This window comes from Cricetulus griseus, chromosome 5, assembly GCF_003668045.3.
Source record: "Cricetulus griseus strain 17A/GY chromosome 5, alternate assembly CriGri-PICRH-1.0, whole genome shotgun sequence".
In the NCBI taxonomy this organism is placed as follows: Eukaryota; Metazoa; Chordata; class Mammalia; order Rodentia; family Cricetidae; genus Cricetulus; species Cricetulus griseus.
In genome coordinates, this window is record NC_048598.1 from 87,589,918 (window position 1) to 87,615,762 (window position 25,845).

At 41.5% G+C, this 25,845-nt stretch overlaps 1 protein-coding gene across 4 annotated transcripts in view; it reads right to left on the reverse strand.

Moving 5' to 3' along the window:
* Srbd1 (S1 RNA binding domain 1) overlaps positions 1-25,845 on the reverse strand; it is a 166,950-nt gene that overhangs the window by 10,557 nt on the left and 130,548 nt on the right. For 3 of the 4 annotated variants that reach the window (XM_027417968.2, XM_035445155.1, XM_035445154.1), the window contains 3 exons: positions 12,202-12,323; positions 10,946-11,122; positions 8,313-8,468 (listed from right to left, as the gene is read on the reverse strand). In XM_027417968.2, the coding sequence (XP_027273769.1) occupies positions 8,313-8,468; positions 10,946-11,122; positions 12,202-12,323 (455 nt within the window). The remainder of the gene's footprint in view (positions 1-8,312; positions 8,469-10,945; positions 11,123-12,201; positions 12,324-25,845) is intronic. The other variant, XM_027417969.2, reaches the window with a different exon arrangement.

Genomic DNA, 25,845 nt, shown 5'->3' on the forward strand with positions numbered 1-25,845 from the left:
CATCCAGATCAAAGAGCAAAACAAGAGCCTCGCCACCTCTACCTTGGAGAAGCTAGTGTGACTTCTCCATGCTTTTCTCAATGGCACAGCTGACAGCACCTTCATGACAACAGCAAACACAACAGTGGCCACTACGGTCACTACTATGTTCCAGGAGCTAAGTATATGACATTCATTAGCTTTCGCAGTCACATGAGATCGTCACTACTATCTTACTCATTTAACAGACAAAAAAACTAAGGCCAGGGATCTGAGGTCCAACAGGATCTGAACAGGCATTCTGAGGCTCTTTACTTTTATGACCCTTCACTAGTTCTGTCAGGAGCTTAACGTGGGCTGTGTGTTGGAACAATGTGCGTGGTATTTCTAGGAGTGCCATGACCTGGCTATCCATTTCTTCAGCAGGCAGGTTCTCTTTCACCATCTCTCCCTTTTGTGATGGCGCTTTAGGTATGCCGAGTATAACTTCCTGGGAACTACAGTGAGATATTTAGATTAAGTAAATGGTTATCTATTATTAGCGAATCTTCACAGCCTGCTTTCTCTGGGGACCCATTGTTTTCATCTCTCCAAGGCTGGGATTACAGGCTGGCCATTATGCCCCATCTAGCATTTACTTGGTTCTGAATATCCAAACTCTGGTCCTCACGTTTGTGTGTCAAGCACTTACCCTCTGAGCTGTCTCCCCAGACCACCTATTTGCTCTTTACACACACACACACACACACACACAAATAACTTAAACTCCCTGCACTACATACAGCTGTTTGTCAGTTAGAAGCTTCGCTCCTAGCTGGGCACAACTTAGTATAAGGTCACAAAACCTCTACAGACAGCTCTGAAAGAGAAGCTCAGGCAGCACAGAGGGCCCTCACTAGGGGTATTCAGTACTGGGGGTGTGCCATCTGCCCCACTTAAGGCAGGGCCTCCAAAGAATTTCCCCAGCTGTCCTACTGCTAGCCCATAGGTGCTGGTCAGGATCCTTTTACCCACTGTGTGCATCAGATGGAGTTATTCTACTTTGGGTCTTAAAAACCTACTACAGCCAGGTGGTGGCGGCACACACCTTTAATCCCAGCACTTGGGAGGCAGAGGCAGGCAGATGTCAATGAGATTGAAGCCAGCCTGCTCTACAAAGTGAGTTCTAGGACAGCCAGGGCTGTTACACAGAGAAACCCTGTCCTGAAAAACCATTAAAAAAAAAAAAAAAAAAAAAAAACCAAACTTACAGCAACTTCTCAATGTCAGCACTGCTTGATTTTTTCACAGAAGTTCCTCCCCTTCCTATGGAAGCAGGGTGCCATGCTTGTGATTATCCTTGACCCAAATTTTAAATTCACACTTGTTGATGATCTCAAAATGCACTTTGCTGCATTGATTTTTAAGAGACAGAAACAAGCAGATCTGCGGTAATAAAGTAACTTTCCCAGCTCCAGGACTTCAGTACTGAGCTGGCAGGAACTACTCTGAGCACCTGGCACATGACAACGGCACCACATACCTTCCTCCTGCTACACTGGCTCTTCTGGAAACCAATCTCCTGAAGTTCTCCCTAAATGGCCCCAATGGAAACAGCATACACTTTATCAAAATGAGTGCTGAGTGAGTCTTGACATGAAATTTCCTGGCATTTCTCAAGTTAAACTGAGAGCAAGGGAGCGTTGGGGCTTAACTATCAGCAGTGCATCGGATTCTGAACCTAGCCTTCTCTGGGCGAGTGCCAGGTCTCATGTGATGCAGAGGGCTCAGCAGAATCTGCAGCCAGAGCTCCCTCTTCTCCCAACCTGAGAAGGGAAATCAGATATGTGCATAGCTCCAAGACCAAAGGTAGGACAAAGGGAGAGGGGGTATGGAGGGGGCGGGGACCCTACACACGCTCTTGCTGGGCATACTTCTACTCATTATGCAGCAGCAATTTTACTTAAGGCTACAGTACCAACACAATGAAACTACACACAGGTGGGTCTGTAAGGATTTATCCACAACAAGAAATGGCCAGTGGCTTATCCAGTCTGTAAACTCTTAGCGGGTGCTGGATGCAGATACAATGCTCTGTGGAGATGCATGGGATGCTGTTTGAAGAGCTGACACCTTCTTGGTGCATTGGGCTTCTCAAAGAGGTACTTGGTATGTGGATGAGGCAGGAAAGCCAGGAAAGGATGAGCCAGTGTGTTCTAGCAATAGCTGTGCTTGCTCATTGATCTCACAGAAATAAATGTTGGGAACAAAGCTAAACATTACACCTTGTTCTATGAAAGGTCATTCATTTGGTTTCCTTTCCTCAGTGATCTTCTACATAGTTCCCTTTCATTCTTCATTCTGTCATTTATTCCTTCCCACTGCTGGATCAGTCTTTGGTGGGTGCTGTGGGTACAGGGGTAAGCCAGATTCCAATAGTCTCTAGCCAACTGGAGCTTACAGCCTCCAATAACCAACCTTTAATTTAATTGCTACCAGCATTAACAAATCTGATGCCAACTTTTCAGATACATTTTTATGTTACAGGTTCAAGAACAATTATAGAGGGTTAGAACTTTAATTACACTATTACACTGTGGGATTTTTGGTTTGTTTGTTTTTTGCCATCCAAGTCTACTGTAAATATGTAAGACAAAGTGGAGAAAAAGACAATCAGACAAAGGTGTTTAATGACAAAATTTAAATCTAATCCAATTTTTCTTGATTTTATGCAAAAATTAGTCTTTTTTAAAGACTCCTGACCTCTAAGATCAGTTCAATACCTTTGTTTTTACAGACATTTTCTTGCTTTTTATCTATGTATACGAATGTGTGTCTTTATGTGTGCATGTATGTGCACTGCATGGTGCTCACTGAGGCCAAGAGATCCCCAAGAGCTGGAGTTACAAATGGTTGTAGCCACCTGATGTGGGTGTTGGGAACTCAGAGTCCTCTGGAAGAGTAACAAGCACTCTTAATTACTGAGCCATCTCTCCAGCCCCAGCTATTTTTTTTTTTTTTAATGATTCTAGTATTTACCAGATGAATTTTGTTGGTGATGATTTTAGTCATCATTTGGGGTGTATAGCACACTGCAACTGGGTGTGTAGAACAGAAACATCAACAGAGATGATGATGTTCTCAAGGAGCCCACCAATGCAGGGGGATACAGCACTCTCAGTCGCTGGACTAGAGGTCGGTAGTTAGTAAGTGGCCATTATTTGAAGCTCACAGATATCTTTAACAGGACTTATAAGAGCTGGCTCACAAGACGATGTCCAAACCTTTGAACTGAGAAACTGAAGGGATGAGCAGAAATGATCTGATACGAAGAAGGCTGTGGCTGGAACAAGAGTTCAGCAAAGATCCAGCTTTCAACTTTAAACATGCTGGACTGCAGCTGCTGAGGAGGCAGCAGGATGCAATGTGAGCTGTAGAAGAGTGGTTTAGAATATGAGTAAATTTAGGAGTCATGCACAGTGATGGTCTCAAAGTCGTGAGAGTGAAGAGATCATGGGGCAGTGATCACTCTGTTTCTTTTCAATATCTCCCTTCCGAATCTCTCTTCTACTAGTGAGTTTCCACTGTCTTGCACAAGTGTCCCTGGTGTTCCTATTGTTCTTGTCACCCATAACTTATTATTGTATTTCATGTAATCTATCAGTGAAACTTACGGCTCTATTCTCAAAATCCACTGAGCAAATGGTTCAGCATTGCTCCTACGGTCTAGGTGTCAGCATCATCTCTTGACTTGGACACTGCACTTTGTCTGATTGGTCCCCATGTTTCTTCCACTGTCCTTACAGTCCATTCCTAACACAGCAGCCTTTTCATGTGTCACTCTCCAGCTTCTAACCTAGCTACTGTTCTCACTAAATATTAAGACCCATTCCTTCTGATAGACTCAAGTTGATGGTGTCAAATATGGCAAGTGGTTTAAGGATGGTTTTGATAAGCATGTCACTGGGTAAGAAAGTAATTTCTTTTTAATTTAAAATTTTATTTTTCATTTTACATACCAATCCCAGTTCCCCCCTCCCCTTTTCCCACCCCCTGACTGACTCCCACCCTAAAAAAGTAATTTCAAAAGAGGAATGAATAGGATAGAAAAAAAGAATGAGAGGAAGAGAAGAGTAAGAATTAGAGGTAGACACTTCTAAGACACTCAATGATGAAAAGCAGGCACAGTGGGCAGTTCTTAGCTCTCCGCAGGGACCACAGGATCAAAGCAGTAAGAAGTCTGAGCTAAACCAGTAAGCAAGATGGAGGAGACAATAGATATAGGGGCAGTCCTAGAATTTCATAGTGCTAAAATACAATATTCATCTTGCTGCCACTTCCTCACTTACTTCAGGGGTAGGGCAGTCAGGACACAGAGACCACTACAGTAGCCAGGACCAAGAGTCTTCAACAGTGGCATGGAAGAAGTGAAGGTGGAAACAGAATCCCGAAGCAGAGTTGCCAGGGAAAGAGAGGGCAGAATGAATAAACAGGGTCCAACTAGAGGAGAGTGTGGGGTAGTTGAAGCACTTCAGTGAGGAAGGAATGATGTCATCCCGTGAGTGCGAGAAGACCTGGAAACAAGTTAAAGGGAAATAGAAGACAGTGTCTTCAAAGGGCTGACAGAATGTTGGTTTTCAAGTTCTAGGTTGCCCTCTATCTTCTAGGGTGTGAGTTCTTCCACCATGTTTCATTAAATGCCATCAGTCCTCACACTTTCTGACAAACCCCTTCTGTTTAGGTCCCTCTATTCTGGTTCCTCTAGCTTCTTCTCTTAACAAGAAAGCAAGCAAATAAATGTGGGCACCATTGGTTTGCTTACTTTGCTTATTCTAAAGCACAAGACAAAGGAACCCCACCCCCTCCAACCCCCACCCCCCCCACCTCCGCCCCAGCAACATCCAGGAAACACATCTTCAGCGGACAGCATGAAACTCCCCCTGCTCTTGAGAACACCCATTTCCTGCAGACCCCTCAATAAAACTAACACTGCCCACTGTGCCTGTTAGTTAGGACACAGGGGATGTCTTCTTGAGAGGTAGGACAGATGCTATCAGCCAAGGTTGCAAGACAACACCAAGGCAAGATACTCCCAATACTCACTCATATTATGTGTCACCTTACTTTCTGTGAACACCACACACTGTCTTTCAGAGAGCACTTTTAAAAGACATGACTACACTGATAGCATTCAAATCTGGCTCTAGTTGTAAAAGTACAATCCATTTGACAGCCTAGGCTTTGAGTGATGGTACATCTACCTTAAATCTTGGTTCTCCTAAGCTAAGTTGTCTCAGGCAATTTACTTTCTCCCTCTGAGACTTGGCCAGCCTGAAATGGGAACAGCAACAGCACCAATTTCCTGGGGTTGTTGTGAGGTGTACACACTCTGGTCCATCTAAAATGCCTGGAAATGAGGAAGTAGTCAATGAATGTTTGTTCTCACTGGTCTATCAACGACTCCTTAAGTTAGCTTTAACTACATTCTCCTCTCTCCAACCTATTAAACACCGTGTTCCACTTTTTGTCCCCCATCTGCATGAACCTACAAGACAATTCTGTGTGGAAATGATTTTTCCTTGCCCTAGAATTTAAATTCTGTCTTGTTTTAGTGTGTTCCTTTAAAGGTATAATACCTCTACTCATCTTTATGTTCTCCAGGCCCTACCACATTCTTAGGGGTGAATAAAACCACACCAACAAAAACCACAGAGTAAATATTGGAACCATAAGGAATATTAAAAATTAAGGAAACACCAAGCTTCCCTGAGATGAGAATATTAAAAGAAGGGCCACCTTATATAAAAGGAAGAGAAAAACTGATCCACCTACATTAAACATTCCCATTTCCAAGCAAATACAAAAGACAAAAACAACGGATAAGTTTTAAGCTCACACAATGATAGAGTTCGGTATACCAAGAACCCAACAGACAAAGAAAGAATCACACAAATATGACAAGGAGAGTATATTTGGGAGGCTGAGAGATGGTTCAATGGTTAAAACTCGTAGGACACAACCTGCAAATAGGAAATGTCTGTGCTGAGTGTCATCTAGATAAAGTGTGTGAAAGTCAGCGATAACTACTATAGCTTAGGCCTGGACAACGCACTGAAGGTAATTAGGTAATTACCCATTTCATCTCCAAATTTCTAATGGCAGGAGGGGAACAGAATGTAAAAGAAACTTCCTATGAAAAAGTCTACAACTGGCTTGCTTTTGGGCAAACAGGTTGCCCCCAAAGGAAGCACAGAGAGAAGCAAAGTTACCAGTTGGGCACTGATACTCCACAGGTGGGCACTGGTCCCCCTGGGAGTTGGCAGAGACACCTGCCTCCCAGGGGAAATGAGGAGTGCTGGCTTGAATCCTGCTTAGAGCATCACAAGCTAGTCCATTACTGAATCACATGAAGAGCCACAGAAGCTCTTGAACCTTTGGAAAAGCAATACTATTTCTAGGGATCCATCACAAGGAACCATTGCTAAGAACTATTATTGCTAAATTACAGTCACCTACCCAATTAAAAAAAATCTAGATTTTAAATAAAAGGGATATATGCTTACAATGGAAGCAAATTGAAAAAATTTTATAAACCATATTACAAATAGATGAAACACAGAAATCATGTTGAAAAAGACTGGTTTGTACAATACACCATGTTAATTAGGTTCCTATGAAGATGTCAGAATTATATGTTGGAAGTATATGATCTGGTTTTTGATTTTTATTTTATAGGGGATTACAGTTAAAATATTGTATGGATCTCAGAAAAGACTTTGAACTTTGGACTTTTAAACAGTGATAGACTATGGGGCCTTTGAAGTTGGACTAAATGCATACTGCATCATGATACTGTACAGGCTTATGGAGACCAGGGAGTAGAATGTGGTAGTCTGAACGGAACAGGCCCCATAAGCTCATTGGGAGTGTTACAGTTACAAGGTGTGGAGTTGTTAGAGTAGGCATAGCCTTGTTGGAGGAAGTGTGTCACTGTGGTGGCGGGCTTTGAGGCCTCCTTTGCTCAAGCTACACTAACTGTGACACTCAGTTCACTTCCTGCTGACTTTGGCTAAAGATGTGGAATTCTCAGCCCCTTCTCTAGCACTATGTCTGCCTGCATGCAACCATGTCCACCATCACAACAGACTAAACCTCTGAACTGTAAGCCTCCCCAGTTAAATGTTTTCCTTCATAAGAATTAGTACATTAAGCATGGAGAAGGGTGAAAAGTACACTGAAGTCTGCAATGTTCTTATTTCAGCACCTAATTAAGTTCATGGATAAATAGATAAACAGATATGGATGAATTACGGAAAGCAGGTGCAGGTGTGTTGATATCTAGATGCAGGTGGAGAGGAATTCTCTGCATGTGTCAATGAGTCTCATAATCAAACAGAGGGGAGGACAGACTGCTGTGGTGTTGGTGAATAAGCTTCACGTCTGCTTTTCTCAGTTATTCCTGAACCTTTAGAACAGCACACATTGTTGAAGGAAGCAAACCAAAGACATTTACCACTGTGAGCAAATACAAGTGATTTCAAAGTGATCTATAAATCCCATATTTTAGAATCAAAGTTAAAACAAACTGGTCCTAAATCCCCTATTAGGACTGTATTTCTCAGTCAGAACCTTAGGAATTTTTGGTTATGTATCAAGTCATGGGTTTTGAACTGAGAGTTTTAGAGATAACTAAATATGCAATGGAAAGTTGTTTTTGGGTCAATACAATGGGTCAGTGAGTGAGTCTTGCTGTCAAGCCTGGTGACTGTTCTGGTCTCAAGACTGTTCTGTTCTCATGGTAGAAATGGAGAGAGCTGATTCCTCTTGCCAGTTATTCTCCAACCCCACTCCCCACATGTACACACAAACAAATGAATATAACAAAACATTTTAAAGTCATTTTCTTTGAACACTTTATATCAAGCTTCTCTTGTATTGAAAATAATCTCAGCATTGTTCTCTGTTAACATGTCCCTACGAAAAGTATATTAGACTCTAATCATCTAACAGATGGGAATTTTGTGGGAAATTTATTTGTGGCTATTTATAATTTGAAAAAAGTCTTTGTCTTTCAAAGAGCACAAGTTACACCAGGTACTAGTCAATGGAGTCATGCCAATTTCTAAAACAGACAGAGAATGCCATGCAATTACCAGTCCACACACTTCTCCCTAGAACCACGGCTTATTGGTTTGACACAGCTCCAGGAAGAGCAATAAAATAATGTGTGGCCAGCTCAGCAATGAGGAACTTCTGAAAACTGTTGTCATGTTAAGCACTATACCCACCCAAAGGCCACACTGTACGGAACTCACTGTGCACATGCAGAATTCTGGAGCTGGCCTCTGGCTCACCTGACTGCTATGTCGTAGGATTCCGGATGGATGCAAGTCTGGTCCAAGGGGTTCGGAGTGAGAGCAACATCTGCTTTGCTCTTCTTTTTGCCCAGCTTCTCACTGGTGAGCAAGGCAGCTCCCTGGCTCTGGCCTGAAGAGTCAACAGGCTGACTACTGCAGTCAGGAAGAATCATGAGAAAAACAGGAAGTGGGGTAGAAAAGCAAAGAAACATGAATTAAACATGCACTTAGTCCTCTGCCATGCAAACCACACACACAGCAACCATTCACTTCACAGAAACTGCTACACTTGGCTTAAAATACTATCAATACAATTTTCTGTTATGATTCAGTCCCTGCAACTGGCATTCTAGGGGAAATGAAATAAATAAAATCATCATCATCATCATCATCATCATCATCATAGTAAGATGGCAAAGATGGCTTCTCGGAGCTGAGGACAATCAAGTTCCCAATAGAACCTACTAAATGCAGAACGGGACCACAAAGATAGAGTCTCTTCTGACACATCAACAGGACACTTCAGAGTATCTATATATTTGAGAAAAGACAATGAAATGGCTTCCAAGAGTAAAATCAAACATAGTATTTAAGATAAGGCAAGCCAAATCAAACTAGCATCAGACTTCACACTGCAAACAGGAGACATCAGAACATAGACGAATAACCTTGAAGGTGTGAAGAAAATGCCCTGAACACAGAGTTAAACCAGCATTTAATAGCACAAACCAAAAACATCTCCAGACATGTAAAACTTCAGCAAAACCTAAATACAGCAATAAAATAAGCAAAACCTATACAATAATATGTACTACAGAAACAGTGGTAAGTACAGAATCAAAAAGTAGCGTTAAAGAAATGCTTATCGGTGTGTGCACGTGCTAGGGCTGGCTATCAAGCAGGCATCTTCCTCTACTACACTCACTAACTTTTTTCTGAGACAGGTGTCTCACTGAACCTGAAACTCACTGGTTCGGCTAGGCTGCCGGCCTGCAGCATGCCTCAGTGTCCCTCTCCCCAACCCCAGCATGGCACTACAGGTGAGCTCAGCCTCCCTGGGTGTGGTCTTTTCTTTCTGGGCGGCAAGCTCACAAAACATGACATGGAGACATTAATAATTATGAAAGCTCAGCCTTAGCTTAGGCTTGTTCCTAACTAGTTCTGATAACTTAAATTGACCCCCATCTTTTAATGTACACATTCCTTTAAAGGCTCGGTTATCTTTACTCTGTCCTGAGCATCCTACTTCCTCAGCATCTAGCTTGTAACTACGCCTTTCTTCTTCCCTGGGTTCTCTCTCTGCGGAGCTCCCACCCATACCTCCTGCCTACCTTTGGCCATTTGGCTTTTTACTAACCCAATCGTGGCAGTGCATCTTCCTGGAGTGTGTAAATGCTCCGCAGCACCTGGCTCTAATGTGGTGCGGGGATTGGAACTCTGATCTTTCCGCTGTGTCTGCAGTACTTTACCGACTGAGCTGCCTTGCCAGCCCCAGTTTCTGGGCTTTGTCATCTGCTTGTGAAGAAGTCCCACCATCCTCCTGTTCTGCTCGAGTCCCCCACACCTTTTGCTATCTGTTTACAGTTCCCCTCTTTACAGAGAACTCTATGAGCTACTGCATGCATTTTTACATTTTTCCTGGGTTACATTTTTCCGTGATTTTATAGATCCATCTTCTACCAGTATATGAAATGTCACCTTATCATAAGCTAAATTCCAATTAGGCTATAGTGGATTTGAGATTTTACTCTGTTTCACTTGTCAAAATCCAACCGTTTCACTATCGCACTGGTGACTGGGCTTTGCAATGTATTCTACCATCTTATGGTGCTAACGTTAGTTTAACCTATTCCAGAATGAAACTTTCTACATGGCCTTTACTACAATGTTGTGAAGAGAAAAACTTATGCCTTAATAAACCAGGAATTCCCAAAGGAGCAGATGCATAAAGGTCCATTCCTTCATGTCTATAAAACACCATTGAGTTTAACCAATTTCTTTGCTTTTGGGCAACTTGGACTAAAAGGGAAGGATTCAATTCAGCCCACACAACTGGTGACTGGTGGTCAATGTGAAGTCAGCAGTGCACGGTGGAGAGATCAAGTGTGAACTACTCCTTCCCCTGCCACACTGCCTCATGCGATTGAGCCTTTTCTTCCTCTGCCGCATTGCTGTCATGCAGTTCAGCCTTGTTTCTGAACACAACAAACCTGGCCCTGTCACAAGTCTCCTCACACTTAACACTTGCTCTGATCCCTGTACAGCTGGCTCCTTCATTCCACTCAAAACTTACCTTAAATAACTTTCTAAAACATAATGTACCTAAAGCAGCTGCTTGGCTCCGAGGACAATGCCAAATTCCTTAATTTTTACAGCACTTATTTACCATCTGTAACTACTTGCTTTACTGGTTGGCTTATTGTCCTTTCCAAGCATTAAAATATGACAGCATGAGAACAGGTGATTTTCTGCCTCATTGATTGTATTCCCAGCCTAGCACAGAACATACTCAACCCCTATGGGGTGAGTGAATGGGCAATGGTCATCTAGAACTCAGCTGTCAGCAGGCGGGGTAACAAGAGCAACAGAAGAGGCTGGCAATACCACCAGAGTGTGAGCTTTCCAATCACCTGCAGAATGTACGGACGTAGTCCTGGTTGATTCTGATGAAGCCAGCACACTGCTGGAAGGATTTTGGACCGAGCCCTTTTACTTTCTTCAGCTGTTCTCGGTTGACAAAAGGCCCGTTTTTCTCTCGCCACTCAATAATATTTTTAGCTCTGTTGGCATTAAGTCCTGCAATATGCCTAAAAAATAAAAAGGTAAAATAATAGAAATAAAAGTAGAAGAAAAGAAAGATCTCACCTAAAAAGATAATGGCATAAGTCACCCGCAAAGTCAACATCAACTGCAATTGCACACTGCCACATGACTACATTAACCAAACGAAGGACAGGAGACACAGTGCAAAGCAGTGACAAGCCAGTTGCTACTCTCATGATATCAGAACAGAGGCAGCAACAAAGAGAGCGTCTGCTCCTCCACATGGCACACAATCTCTGCATCTCCTGACGCAGGGAAAGTGTATCCATTTCTGCTCAGCTTAGAGAAGGGCTTCATGTAGCAGTCTTTATTAGACTCTTCCAGTCTACTGGGTCCACTGATCTACAAAACTGAACTACAGGGAGGACTTCCCTGTGAATGGCATGGTTGGCATAAAGGCATGAAAACTGTATCAATAAGGAGTTTGCTTGGTTTTCATTAAAAGATTATTATTATGGAGAACCCTAATTACACTGTGCAGTTCCAAGCATGGAATTACAACTCTCATGGCTTTGGTAGGAAGGTGGTATCTTAGAATGTAAAGGGTATTTTCCACTATCACAGTTTTGGTGAGAAGTGTCTAGATCCAGGAACTTCATGGAGCACCAGCAGACCTGTACATCCAGAGCAAGGGTGTGAACCAAAATAAGGAAAAGGAAAGAAAGAGGAACTCTTCAACAACTGCTAGGAAAACCAACAGTGTTGACAGGTGACTTGTGATACACCTTGGACTTTCAGAAGCCCTCACCTTTTGGTTACCTTCAGCTTTGACAGGTGCATGCAAGAATCTAGCCTAGTGAAAGGCATCTACTCTGCAGCTGGGGACAATGGCACTTTTCCATGCTAACCTTATTTAAGTTCTATCAACAGCACTGATACAATCAGTTGTTACTATGAACCATTTCAGATGTGCACTACTGAAAATAATAATGTGAACTCTGGCAATTCTTTCCTTAAATGATACCTTCCTCTCTGGGTATTCTACAGGAACATATAAACCCATACATTACCTATGCTTGACAACTTTATACATACCCCCCCTTCTCTTAAACTCTTGTCTCACCGTAATAAAACCTCAGAACAGATGTTGATGTCCACTCCCACAAAGCTGACACATTCTTCCACAACGCTGTCCAGGGTTGCCTTGAGTAAAGTCTGGGATACATCATGCTGAAAAGACAAAGACTACGTAGCAATCAAAACAAAGGCCTTGCCATTCATAGACTTTCATTTCTGAAAATATTTATTGGTAGTTGACTAACACGCACCATGGGAAATCCCTTTATTCCTCTTAAGCACACTGTTAACAGATGTAACTGAGCTGAAATTAAGGGATCTGTTTCCATACATTCTAAACCATGCATACATGTTCATATACCACACACAAAGGGAAACAGGGGGAAAAAAGCCTGATAAACTGAAGGTATATCTTAGGTGACGATATTCTTGTAGATGCCAGCTTCAAAACAACAAAATTTTAAAAAACACTTTAGCGTATTCCAACCAGAAATTTTGAAATAAAACTGGTGGTGGCAAATACCAAATATTGGAAAAGGTGTGGACCAGAGTGCTTGAAGCATTATCACCAAAAGTTTATATTAAATTTTATATTTTATATTAAATACATAAAGCAAGGCAGTTTTATGGGGGGGTAATTTTGTGCCATTTAAATATTACTTTACATAAAACCTAATCAGACATTTACACAATGTAAAAAGTGCATTGTCAGACATTATAAATTAAACTACAAAGGAATAAAAGAATTAAAATCCCTAGGAACTGACCCTTAAAGAAAGAGAACATCTGAGAAGACCTATCAGGGGATTTAAACTCTAATTCCTCCGATAAAAAGGCCTCGTGTCCAGGTGCTTCATTGGTGAATGTGACTAAACATTTCCATGAATAATTATTGTCAATACTTCTCAAAATCTCCTACAATAGATGAGGGACAGCTTCCTACCTCATCCTACAAGGCCATTACAACTTAACACCAAAGCCAGACAAAGACACCACAGGAAAATGCCACTCTTTATGAAAATGGGTACACACAACGCTAGAGTATAATGACAGCAGTTTAACTGGGAATCCTTGTTGTGCAAGGTGGTGGGAGCCAGTTTTCAAAAGATGCAGCTATTGGTTAATGAAATGTAGTGTCATTAGATACACATTTCAGAGGTCTTTATCTGTTGTAGCTCTGTCGTTTTCTTTTCAATACATAAAGGTATATCGCCTTGCAATTGTGGTAGTGACTAGGAATTTAAAAAAATAAGGTATTTTTGACTTAAAAAAAAAAAACCTACTATACACCATGGCATACATATAATGCACTCAGTAAGGATGAACTCAAGAACCAGATATATACATTTTAAAATTGCAAACAATCTATGACATTTTAAACTTCTGTAGTAGTATTGTAGAATGCTAGCTTCAGAGCAGAATGCCACTACCATCAGGGCACTGAAGCTGGAGTGCTTCTTGCACTTTCCCTCCCCGCTGATGTAAGAGTTCTCTGGGTTCCCAGTGGCCTTTGGAGGGAATGTGGGAGTTTAGTGGGGGGTCCCATATTTAGGTAAGTAAGAGCTGTCAGGGACGCACTGTCCAGGCATCAGGCAAGCTCCTATAAGTGGGCCTAACTAAAGAAACTCACTGATTCACCACACTCATCTTGGGTAGAATCATTGCTTTGGTCTGTCACAGGTGCCCTATCTGGGTGAATAAACGTTTGTCTCTCCTGAAAAGCTCACACAAGCAAGAAGAGCTTCTTTATAGTATTCCATCAAACAGACACCCCAGTGCATTTTCCAAATAGCAAGAACACTGCCACATGCATTCATAACACAACTATTAAAGCAGGAATTTTGCCGACACAACAAAATTATCTAATGCACAGCCTGTATTCAAGTTTTCTGAAGTATCCTTATCATTCTGTAGACAACTGTCTTACTAATCCAGAATTCAACTTGGATCATAAACTAAATTTAGTTGCCTCATCTTTACATACTTTGCTTAGGTAGCTTCCAAGATGGCTTCTAATGATCTCTGAGTCCTACTATTCATGCATTTCTATAAGTTTCTATTGAGTATTGGACACATTAATGACTCTTGTGCAGATCAACTATTTATTAATATTACTTCACCAGGTACAATGAGTGTGAACATAATAAGCGAATGAACAAAGCTTGAGTGTGTCTTGTTAGTTCTACAGCACTAGCCTCACGTGGGACTGGAAAAAGCTCACCAACAGCCCACCCACATTAAATCTTTTCTAGCATTTGTGTGTTTGACTACTAAACATACATTACAGTGCTCAGTCTTATAATGACAGTGTGTTAGTCGCTTTTACATCACCGTGCTGTTGGATACCTGACAGAAACAGCTTAGAGGAGGATTTGTTTCAGCTCACGGTTTCCAGTGTGGAGGGGAGGACATTACAGAGCAAAGCAGTTTATATCATAGCAATCAGGAAGCAAAGAGAGACAGAAAGGGACCCAGGACAACATACAACAGCGATAACAGCCCTGTGTTCCCTGCCCCACAGCATCGTTCTTGTAGTTAGGTTTTATGTCCTAGCTTTCAGCACCTTTCCAGACAGAGGATGAAGCCTTCACCACCTGTGCCTTTTGCCGTGTACTTCATACACAAACCACAGCAGATGGTAGAGGTCATTATACTGTTTTCAGGACATGTTTTAAAAATCAGAGTTCATTGTACAGAGTGACAGATACACAGTCTCAAACACACAGATAACATGACCACAGTACAAAATACATTGCCTATGATGGGTCCAAAGGAATGAAAAGCAATAGTCCAAGCCAGCCGTGCTAGTCCTATCCCATGTATTTAATGATGCTAAATGAAACATGAGGGTAAATCTGCTAGGGGCTTAGAATGAGATGCCGCAATACAGACCATTAGTAGCTTTTCACCATGTGATAGAATGACCTTGAAAGAAGTCAACTCACTGAGGATGGCATACACAGAAAGACAGGAGTTCCAGAGTGAACCAGCTCTGGGCTCACTCCTCTGGGTTTTTGGCAATGATATTTCCTTACTGCTTAGTAGAGAATAATAGACTTCCTTATTGTTCAAGCTACTTTGAGCTGAGTCACTAACATTTTTCTAACCAAATGCCTTATCTAGTGGCTCAAAGTCTAGCGAAAAAGACAGAGACAATGAAAACAAGAAGCATGTATGGCAGTCAGGTCTTACTTAAGGCTCTGTGACATCATTTCATTGAATTCTCACAATGGACAAGATGCTTCTATGATTTCATTCACATAGTATGTTCATAATAAGACTATATTCTAAGGAAACAGCAATACAAATTAAGGGCGGGTGTGTTGTTTGTATGTGCACATGTGCATTCATACTTGCAATCTAAGAGTCTACCTACAGGGGACTCAGACAAATACATGATAGAGCTACATGGTGATGTATTATGAGATTAAAAAAATCAATCAACCAACCAAATGAAAGCCAGAGTAGACCAGCTATTTCAACCAAAATACCATACTCAAAAATGTTCACGGCAACCCTGAGCTAAAACATCACCCCCAGCATGTCTTTCGGTAAGAATCTGCACAAGCATGACTGGCCATGGGCTTTGCGTCATGTCCTCTGCCTCTCTGCTCAGTAAGGGGTTAACATCCTCTTCCACTCTGTGCCCCTGCACTGGCTGAAGCAGAGGTGTCTGCAGCTGCTTCTCTCCCAGGCTCTGTGCTCGCAGAGCTATAGGTGCTGACAGTGCTGCAGAGTGATGTGTGTGCAGTGTCTCTTGGAGCTCTGCTGAGACTTGCTGAAAGCCGGGATGTGACACACGGCACTACCTACACTCACTGGTCCAAGACGTGAGGCCCCTAGGACTGACTGCTAATAATCCCCAGGGACTTGTGCCAGGAAAAATGGGCCATTCTATTTTCAGAGAGAAGTTACCCAACTCTGAATTTTTTTTGGCAAGTTATGTGAATTGTATAAACAGACTTCTTCACATTCAAGGACATACTTTTTGGGCCATTATATTTTTTACATAAAATTTATGAGATTTTAAAAGAGGATTATAAATGGTCATTTATGCTAGTCAGCTTTTTTGAGGTCAGACATTTTTTATTATTACTTCACCACAAACTTTTGAAGAATTGCTCATCAGACTGCCTGTTTTATTCTCCCCTGAAAGCATCAAAACTATCTCACAATTACTTTTTTTAAAGCCCTTCCAGATGCAATACTGGAGACTCAGCCTCTAAAGCCACATAATTTTACTTTACATATTCCACACTAAACTTCAATTTCAATTTTACTCCCTTGTGGTTCTCTGTCACAGTATTCTTTTACGGTCTTTATTTTATCATCGCTCAGGTCCCTTTCTGGCCCTTAAAGATGACACAAATATAAAGTACAGTTGGAAACTAACATGCAAAACAAGATAATGAAACAACAATAACACTAAACAAGGAAGTCTACCACATTTTAAGCAAAGCAAGTTTTTCCCCTGATTTCCTCATCTTGCATCTGCTTTGCTTTGATTGACACGTGGCAGTTTCAGAGTCATCTGGGGGAGTATGTGAGTGACCCATGAAGGAAAGGAGTGGCAGGAGAATGGGAACCATTTGAGATAACAGAATAGAACACAGAAGTCTTTATGAGGTCCTGTGAAAGACAGGACAGAGGTCCTGGAGCCACTGCGTTCCAGCTTTCTCTGATCACAGAGAATTGCTACATGCAACAAGACAAGTGATTTTGCAGAACAACATGGACAAGAGTTCCTTCTAAGCACATTCCTTAAAACACACGCACTCAACTCCACAGAGCAGTTCTGGCTTTGCATGAGTAGACTGCTGGGTGAACATCTCACTGCACTTATGGGGCCCCGGGATTAAGAGGGCAAAGGGCACTGGTCTTTCAGCACCAGAGGGATTTTCAGGATCTGGAAACAGACTGAAATATGGCCAGTGGCTAGGAGAGGAAAACACAACACAGAAGGAAGTCCCTGCAAATCCTCCTGGTGAAGCATGGGAAGAGATGCTGGCAACCACTGACGTGTGGTAAGCACGCAGCTTGCATGAGCTTTTACTATTTAGTGGGGATCAATTATTCAAGCCAATTTGACAGAAAAATCCTGGGGACTACAACTTATTTGTTCTGCACAAGACAAATTGATTAATTTAAAAAGCCTAACCTTTCAGGGCATTAAATGAGTATCCACAGATGTTCAGTGAGATTCCTTTACTCTGCATGGCCAGACTCCTGTTTCCAGGACACAATGTGAACTTTTGGAAATCTCCACTCAGTTCACACATCTCCAGCAACTTTTCTGTCTGGCTTCATGGAATCTTGGCATATATACACGTTAATATTTGACACTTGATACTAGGTAACAGGCAACACAGTACTAGTATCTGAGATGAGGACACTAAACAGGAAAAGCCTATACCTAATAACATATTTAATGTTAAGAAACTAGGTTTCTTACTAATGTAAGAACAAATCCAGGATGCCCCTTCTCAACAATAAACCTCTGAGGCCCAGCTAACATAGTAAGACAAGAGAAAAGGAGGTGTGCATTTCAAAAGGAAAAAATTAAATTGACCTTATTGAAGTCACAGGAAAGCTGCAGGATACAGGTAGTATATTAATATAAACTCCAGTCACATTTCTATAATCAATGAATGAATGACACTTGAAATTAAAAAGACATCATCATTTACTTTAGCAGTCCAGAAATAAAGAAGTTAGGTTCAAGCCTAACCATCTTCACAAATAGTTTTCCTACCCAACACCGTCCATCTCTGTCTGTACGAAGAAAGTCACAAGAATTTGGCAAAAATATACTGAAGATTTCAATAAGTGAAAGTTATTCCATGTTCATGGATAGAGAACTCAATACTGCTGAGATGTCAGCTATTCTTGTTTTGATCTATAAAATTCAAACCAATATTAGTCAAAACTGTATCACATTACTTTAGGGATACCAAGGTGGTCCTCAGATTTATACAGATAAGGTAATAAGACTTAGAATGGCTGACAGAATACTGAAGGAAAAAAGGACTAGAGGACTGACAAGACCCAACTTGCTATAAAACTTTAGTAATCAAAACCAATGAGGTACTGGGGGCGGGGGGGGGGGCAAACAAACAGATTAAAGGCATAGAAAGCCCAGGAATAGTCCCATATAAATGCAATGAACTGCTCTCTGACAAAGGAACAAAGGCAACACAGTGAACAAAGATCATCTTTTCAACAAGCTGTTGCTACAGCATCCAAACACAGAAAAATATTAAAGATGAATCTAGGCGCAAAACCAATTCAAAGTGCATCATGGGCCTAAATGTGAAATCTGGAACTATTAAACTCTTCAACAATCACAGGAAATAAATCCAAGTGACCCAGCTCACAATGGAAATAAACTGACAAAGCTGATGCCATTAACTTTAAAATCTTCTGTCCTGAAAAGGACACTGTCGTTCCCCCCACCCCCCCAAAAAAAGAGAGCGAGAAGACAAGCCACAAACTGTGAGAAAATATTTGAAAAAGTTCTATCTATCAAAAGAACAACAATCTCTTAAGATTCAATAATAATTATTGAAAATGGACAAAAGATACATAGATGGTAAGTAAGCATATGCAAAATGCTTTACATTGTATCACTTGGGGAAACCATATTAAAGCGTTACCAAGGTCTGAACATTTAGTATTCTATTCTGTGGTCCTCACCCAAATGAACAAACTTACATCAACACAGCAACTTTCAGGTTCATCATAATTTCCAAAATTTGGATGCACCAAGATGGTAACATATTAATCCAGTAATAAAAAGAAATGAGCTAGCAAATCGTGAGAAGACATGGACAAGCCGCCAATGTACACTGACTGCTTAGTACAAGGAGTGAAATCTCAAAAGGTTACCCCACCATATGACTCCAATTCATGTTCCAAGAAAGGCTGCCTTACATAAACAATGGAAAAGGTGCTTACGGCTGGCGGAAGGTGGAATGAACTGGCATGGCACAGACAACTCCTTAGGATGGTAAAACTATTCTGCAAAATTTTAGAATACTAGATATATGCCATTAAACCTATGTCAAAATCTATAGACTAAATATTCTCAACTATGGACTTTGGTGATAATGCAAAAATGGGTTTATCAGTTCTAACAACACTACTCTGGTGCAGGAGGCAAATAGTTTGAGAATCTGCACTTCTATTCAGGGGAAAACACATGAGAGCTTTCTAGTTTCTGCTTAGTTTTGTTGTAAACCTAAAACCTTTAAAAATTCCTATCAGCTTCAGTCTGGTTGGCTGCCAAGTTGCTTGATTGACAGAACAAATTCAATACTCGGAGGAAAACAAAATCTGCATTGTCCACCATATAAAATAAAATAGGTGGGTATACTAAGAAGTGAGTTAATGTGATCTATAACAGAGATCATTAGTCATTCAACAGACAACAACCTAGGACCGACAACCCAGATGGCAGAGAGGGCAAAGAAGGACTTTAAAGAAGCTTGAAGCTACTAAGAGGGTGATATGATTACAAACAAAGCAACAACAACACAAAAAAAAGCAAACAAACAGATGGAAAATGGAAGAGGATTATTAGTGGCTATAATTACCACACAATTGCAAAACTGTCTGAAGTAAAATAAAATGAAGGGAAACAAAGTTACTAAGTTTAATAGTGGATTGGAGGAGAAATGCATTGGTGAACACAAAGATCAGCAGATATTACCCTATTGGAAAAGTGGGATTACAAGGAAGAGATGTGGCAGGGACAGGAGAGCCTCGATGACCTGCAGGACAAAAATTAAAATGGATAAATGTGTGTCCTGGAAACCCCAGAACAGAGAGTGTGCAGAATAAAAGTATGAGCAATAGAGAGCAGAATTTTCCCCAATTCTTTTGAAAAAATGTATGTAAATTCAGGCAGCAAGCTGAACCTCAAGAAAGATGAGAAATCTATACCTAGGAATGTTGTAGCCAAGCTCCTGAAGAACAAAGGAAAGGGAAGATGGCGTAGGTAGTGAGAGAGAAATGGTGCATTGTAGCATGGCTGAATTATTAGAAATAAAACAGACATTGGTAAGACATCTTCAAAGTGCAGAATAAGGAAAGAAGACACAAAAACAAAACCCTGTCAACTTCAAATTTATCTCTCAAAGATAAAGGGGAAATGAAAGTGGTTTCAGATAAATGAGAACTTGCTGCCAGCAGACCTGCAGTACAAAAAAACGCTAGAGGGAATTCTTAGGAGGAAAGAAAATTGACAACAGATGGGAAATGGGTGCACACATATAAAATGATGAGTTTGTGTGTGTTCTTGTTTTACCTTAAAGATAAAGGAACACTTAAAGCAAAAATGACAACATGGTATTTGGAGATAAATGTCACATACGTGACACATAGATGCCCATGACCATGAAAACACAGGAGGGGTAAGGTGAGGTAATGCTAACCACTGCAGACTAGTGCAAAGCTTAGAATACATATTATAATCCCTGCCATAACCACTAAAGAAAGTACGGATGAAAATCCAATTGAAAGTTGAAAACCAACAACTCTGACTTTTCTGTTCAAAATAAGCCAGAAAGGAGGAACAGAGGAGCAATGAGTAGCCAGAAAACAGAAAGCAAAGCAAAGAACCGTGGATGTTAATTCAGCAATATGAATGCTCCTGCTACAGTCTAGTGAATTAAATGCTGAATAAATGACAAATTTGTCTTTTATCACTTAAAATCTTTGTATTGTAAATACATGGACTATAACTTTAGCACAGCTGTAGAGATGGCTCAGTCAGTGACTGCCTGCTGTGTAAGCATGAGGACCTGAGTTCAGATCCCCAGCACCCACAGAAAAAGCTGGGTGTAGTGCCGCCCTCTTGCGATGCCAGCACTATGGAGGCAGAGCAGGCGGATCCCTGAGCTTCACTGGACAGCTAGCCTAGCCAAACTGGTGAGCTCTGGTTCAGTGAGAGATTCTGTCCCAATAAATAAGGTAGAAAGCAATGGAAGAAAACACCCAATGCTGACCTCTGACCTCCACACTCATGTGCACAGCATACACAGAACTATAAATAAGCCAAACTCCAACCGAAGTCTCTAAACTGTGAGCTCAGACAGCCGATCATCTAAGTCATCAGTTTAGAAGGGAACACTGATACTCAGCTCTGTTCTCTTTAGCTCAGGTTTTATAGCTTTACAAGATGTGACTGGGTGTAAAACAGAGACTACTCTGCAGTTTGTCCACTGGACTAACAGTACATGACTTCAGATCCCTCACACCCCTGACTTTGAAAGACAATTTTCTTCTACGTAAAGATATTATTTTTAATGTTCTGCTCATAGCCTTCCAGACCCAAGAACTCAAAGCAAAGGAGCACAGTTAGGTGGCACAAGCTGCCTAGTTAGCTGTGAGTTTGCTCCCATCCCTTTACGGTGCTGATCTCACCTTCTAAGCTCCCCAATGGTAACAGAGATCTAAACAGGGTTCACAGCTTCTCTATGAACATGAAAATAAGAACGGAGTCTTCTTATGTTACCCCAAGTGTTCAGCGTTTACATTTTAACCAGCTCAGGCTTTCTTTCACTCTGTCCTGCAGCAGGTGCTCTTATGTCCCCTAGTGGATACAGGATGATATAGTGGAGAAAAGACAATGGTGATACTGGCTCAGGAAAGGCCCGAAAATCCTAAATGCCTGCCTTGCCCACAGTCTTCTCCAAACTAAGGCTTTGCATGACCCGTTTGATCGGAACAAGGAAAACATTAACAGATCTCAACTGGACCACACCTACATACCCCATGTGTGGCCACCCAGCTAAAACATAATCTTGGCTCATGACATAAGCATGAACAAATGCAAACCAATTAGTGACAGATTCTGACCTGACACAACACAAAGGAGTCGACATTTCCACTGTAAATCTTTATTTTTAGCGATTTATGGCTTAGTCATAAAAGCAGACTTCAGGAAAAAATAGAATGAAAAGATTTAGCCACAACAGAGAATTTTCCTTGTAATAAACTAAAAATAAAACCATGTAGAAAATCTGATTGAGACTATGGGAGATGGTAGGAGAACTTTCATGGGCACTGACACTATGTCAGAAAGCTGGGCTAGCTGCAGAAGTACTGGAGACTATGTATAACTGTCTCCCTGAAGGGAGAACCTTTGTGGGCATGGACACTATGTCTGCCCAGTGTCTAACTGTTTCCCTGAAGTGACAGTGACTCAAGAGGAAAGAACCAATGCAAGATTTTTGTTGTTTCTGAATATGGAAATAAGGTTCCCTGTTGATACCTTAAAGTTCTAAAGACACATGCTCTCTCCTCAGATGCATGCCCCATACACACAAGTGGCCACAGACATTGCTGTCTATCAGCTGGCTTCTGCCTATTATTACTAGAGAAGGCTTGCTTTCCCCCAGTGAAACCAAAGGCTGCTGTTGCCAGCATTGAATCCATGACAGCACATTTCCAGAGTTGCAGCATAAATTCAGAAGGCAAGGTTCCCTTTCTCCAAGCTGACACAGCAGCATGGAGCCCAGGGATGTCATGTGGTCTCCAGTACTTCTGCAGCTAGCCCAGCTTTCTGCACTGCAGCTAGCCCAGCTTTCTGCATTGCTAGGATCACTTTGCCTTTTCTTTTCCTGTTTTCATCTGTGTAAGGAACATGACATGCACACACCTATGCAAAGTGAATACCTTCATTTTACTTATGGTGTATCTGCTATATATTGACTGCTGAATCCCATCATCTTCATTTGGACTCCATTGAGCACCAGATGAGCTGAGGGGGGTTTAGTGAGTTTACAAGCCACCTAGACTACTCTCTGTATCTCCCCTTCCTAATGCCTTGCTGCCTGCTACATGGAGAAGAAAGGAGTACCTGGGGGCAAATTTCTTGCCATTCTTGCCTTTGGATTCCTCTAGCAGGAGTTGAGAACTGATCCAAAGAAAAAGAGTTGTTCTCAAGTAAGACTGGTCCCTGGAACAGCTTGAGAGGATGGTAACAGTATTATGCCCCAAATGAACATTAGAAAGAAAAGTCTTTGTAGCAGGCACAATCAACAGCAGAGTCAGAGTGAAGTTGCCCTTGCATTCCACACTCAACAAGTTTTCAGAGGAATGCTGGCCGGCCGGCCGGCCGGCCAGTGAGGTTCCAGATTGAAGAGTTACTGCTACTTTCCACCCGTCAGATCAGCCTCTGGTGCTTTACCCTGCTCTTCCTCCTGGAGGCCAAGGAAGCCCAGCACCTCCTGCCTTTGAACTCACTTAGCATTTATCATCTTGAACTCTACTAATTTGACACAAATCAAGAGACAAAAGAAACTGGGAGAATATGGGCAGCTCTCAAGTCAGCTTTCAGAACTCATTCACAGATACCCCTTACCACGGTCAGTGACATTATAACCAGCACCAAATAAAACCAACTCAGTGTCACCACTAGAAAGGTCAAATATCCACAGACCCTGACACAGACAACCGGCAGGTGTGAAGACAGTCTGGTTTCTGGCATCGAAGTGTTGCATTTAGATCCATTCCTTTGCTGGGCACAGTATGTCTGTTATCTCAGCTCCCTGGAGGCCAGAGCATTAGAGTCTGCAGTTCATGCCCCAGCCTAGGGAGGGCTGTGTAAGGAGACCATGCTGTCTTTTCCTCTTTTCATTCTTTTTGAAAGACACCAGTCTTTGACAGTTCCATGTATGACAATTAACCCTTTCCCAGCGGTATCTCTATGGGTCATGACAGGATTAGGCAAAACCATACCCATTTGTTTGTCCCACAGAGTGATGACTTGTAGGGGAGGGGTAGAGACACTCTAAAATTCAGGAAAGTAATACAGATGTTACAAGCACTGCAAAAGGAAGACAAACCAACAAACCCCAAGCAGTCAGAGACCACCTAAGAAAACTGAACTCCTAAGGCAACTTTCAGTGACACTCACCACGTGTAATCCAGTCCTTTTGATTAGGGGGTGGGGGAAGGCTGTGGTTTGCTTCTGAGTAGCATGTGTCTGTCATTCCTGAGATCCTGAAATAAGGTTACATTGTGGGGTAAGGACAATTATCTAATGTGGATGGAATCAGCAATCACCAGGTGGCAAGGAGTTGTGGGTGGCCTCTAGGAAGAGCCCAGGCTGGTCTCACGCCTTAAATGCAGAGGAGCTTTAATGAGGTTTGAGCTTCACTAATTGGGTGAATTGTTCAACTGGGTGGGGAGGGGTGGGGGCTGAGGTCTTTTTTAGGCATTAGTCTGGGATGTCCATTAAGTTTCTAACTTATGAACTATAGGTAGCTATATTTAGGTTAGGGGCTCAGAAATTTAAAGGATGGACCACTTGCTCTCCAAATGGGAGAAGCACACTAACCATGAAAGTCTTAAAGGAGGCACAGACTAGCAGGACAAGGGTCCTGAAGCATCGAGGGACAAAAGAGGAAATGTACACTCTGTAAACAAGAAAGTCACTGAAAACGTGAGTATACTACAGTTGCTATGTACAATTCTGAGAAACCCATCTGTGAAAGAAAGGAGGTGATGTTCTGCTGTTTTATAAAGCACAGTCCCCAGAATTCACATTCATCCAGTGGCATCTAATGGACCAGGTCCTTAATCTGTAACAGCAGGTACTCTGTAGGCATGAGAAGCTGTAGGCAAAGTGCTACAGGGAACCCACACAAGGCTGTCAAAGTTCATTTGCCCAAGCCTTCAGAGAAGAGCCAACTTAAGTAACAATCTAGAAAACATTAATGCTGGTTGCCAGTAGATTTGTACATTTCAGGATACTGTCTGAGCCCATCCCCACCAAGCTGTGGTATAAGAAACATTACCTCTCCATGTTGTAGGAGAAGAAACTGAGGCACAGGTAGGTTAGATACATAGTCTCTACTCATGCTGGCAATGGAGCTGAACACAGAGGCTCCATCTGTGGAGCCCAAGAGTTTAAACATGTCCCTATTAAGGACTCGGATACCCCAGCTTGTTTGCTTGAGTTACAAAGAAAACCCACTGACTTTACCTGTATTTTTTAAGGGCCAGTTTTAAAAATAATCATCAAAATACCTTTTTTGTTATAATATTTTCCACTCATATAATATTTTCCATTCATAAGACTTGCTATGACTAAAGGTTATGATAGATAAACCTTTAAAATTCTGTATTACAAATCTTACATAAGTGGTAGCTATGTGCAATTTTAGGAGAAAAAGAAAGATAAGTGATTTCTAAAGAAACTACATGGCAACTTGCTTTGACAGGGTACTAGTCTGATCTATCACAAAACTATAATTTACTTTCTCCTGTCTCCCTTCCCTCTAATTTTTCTATCCTTCGTCACTAAGAAGGATCAATTGTAGCATTTTATCTGACATACTGAAAATAATTATGATTAGCCACCTAAGCAACTGAACTATGAATGACAGATGTATTTCTTCCTTCAAGGAAATGAGTACTTTAGGACAGTTCCATTACTGGTTGGTTCCTTCACAGAAGAACAGTGTATACAGAGGTGAACATGTACAGATGCACATAGCAGAGTTAGGAAGAAAAATGTCTCATCAACTAGCATTTGTTTGTTGGTCTTTTTCATTCTGGGTAATTATATATGTCTTGATGAGATTTCTAAATTTGATTTTTAAACAATTGCATCTAAAAAAAAAAATGGAAGGGATGTGGTGGCATACACATTTAACCTCAGAACTCAGAAGGTACAAACAGG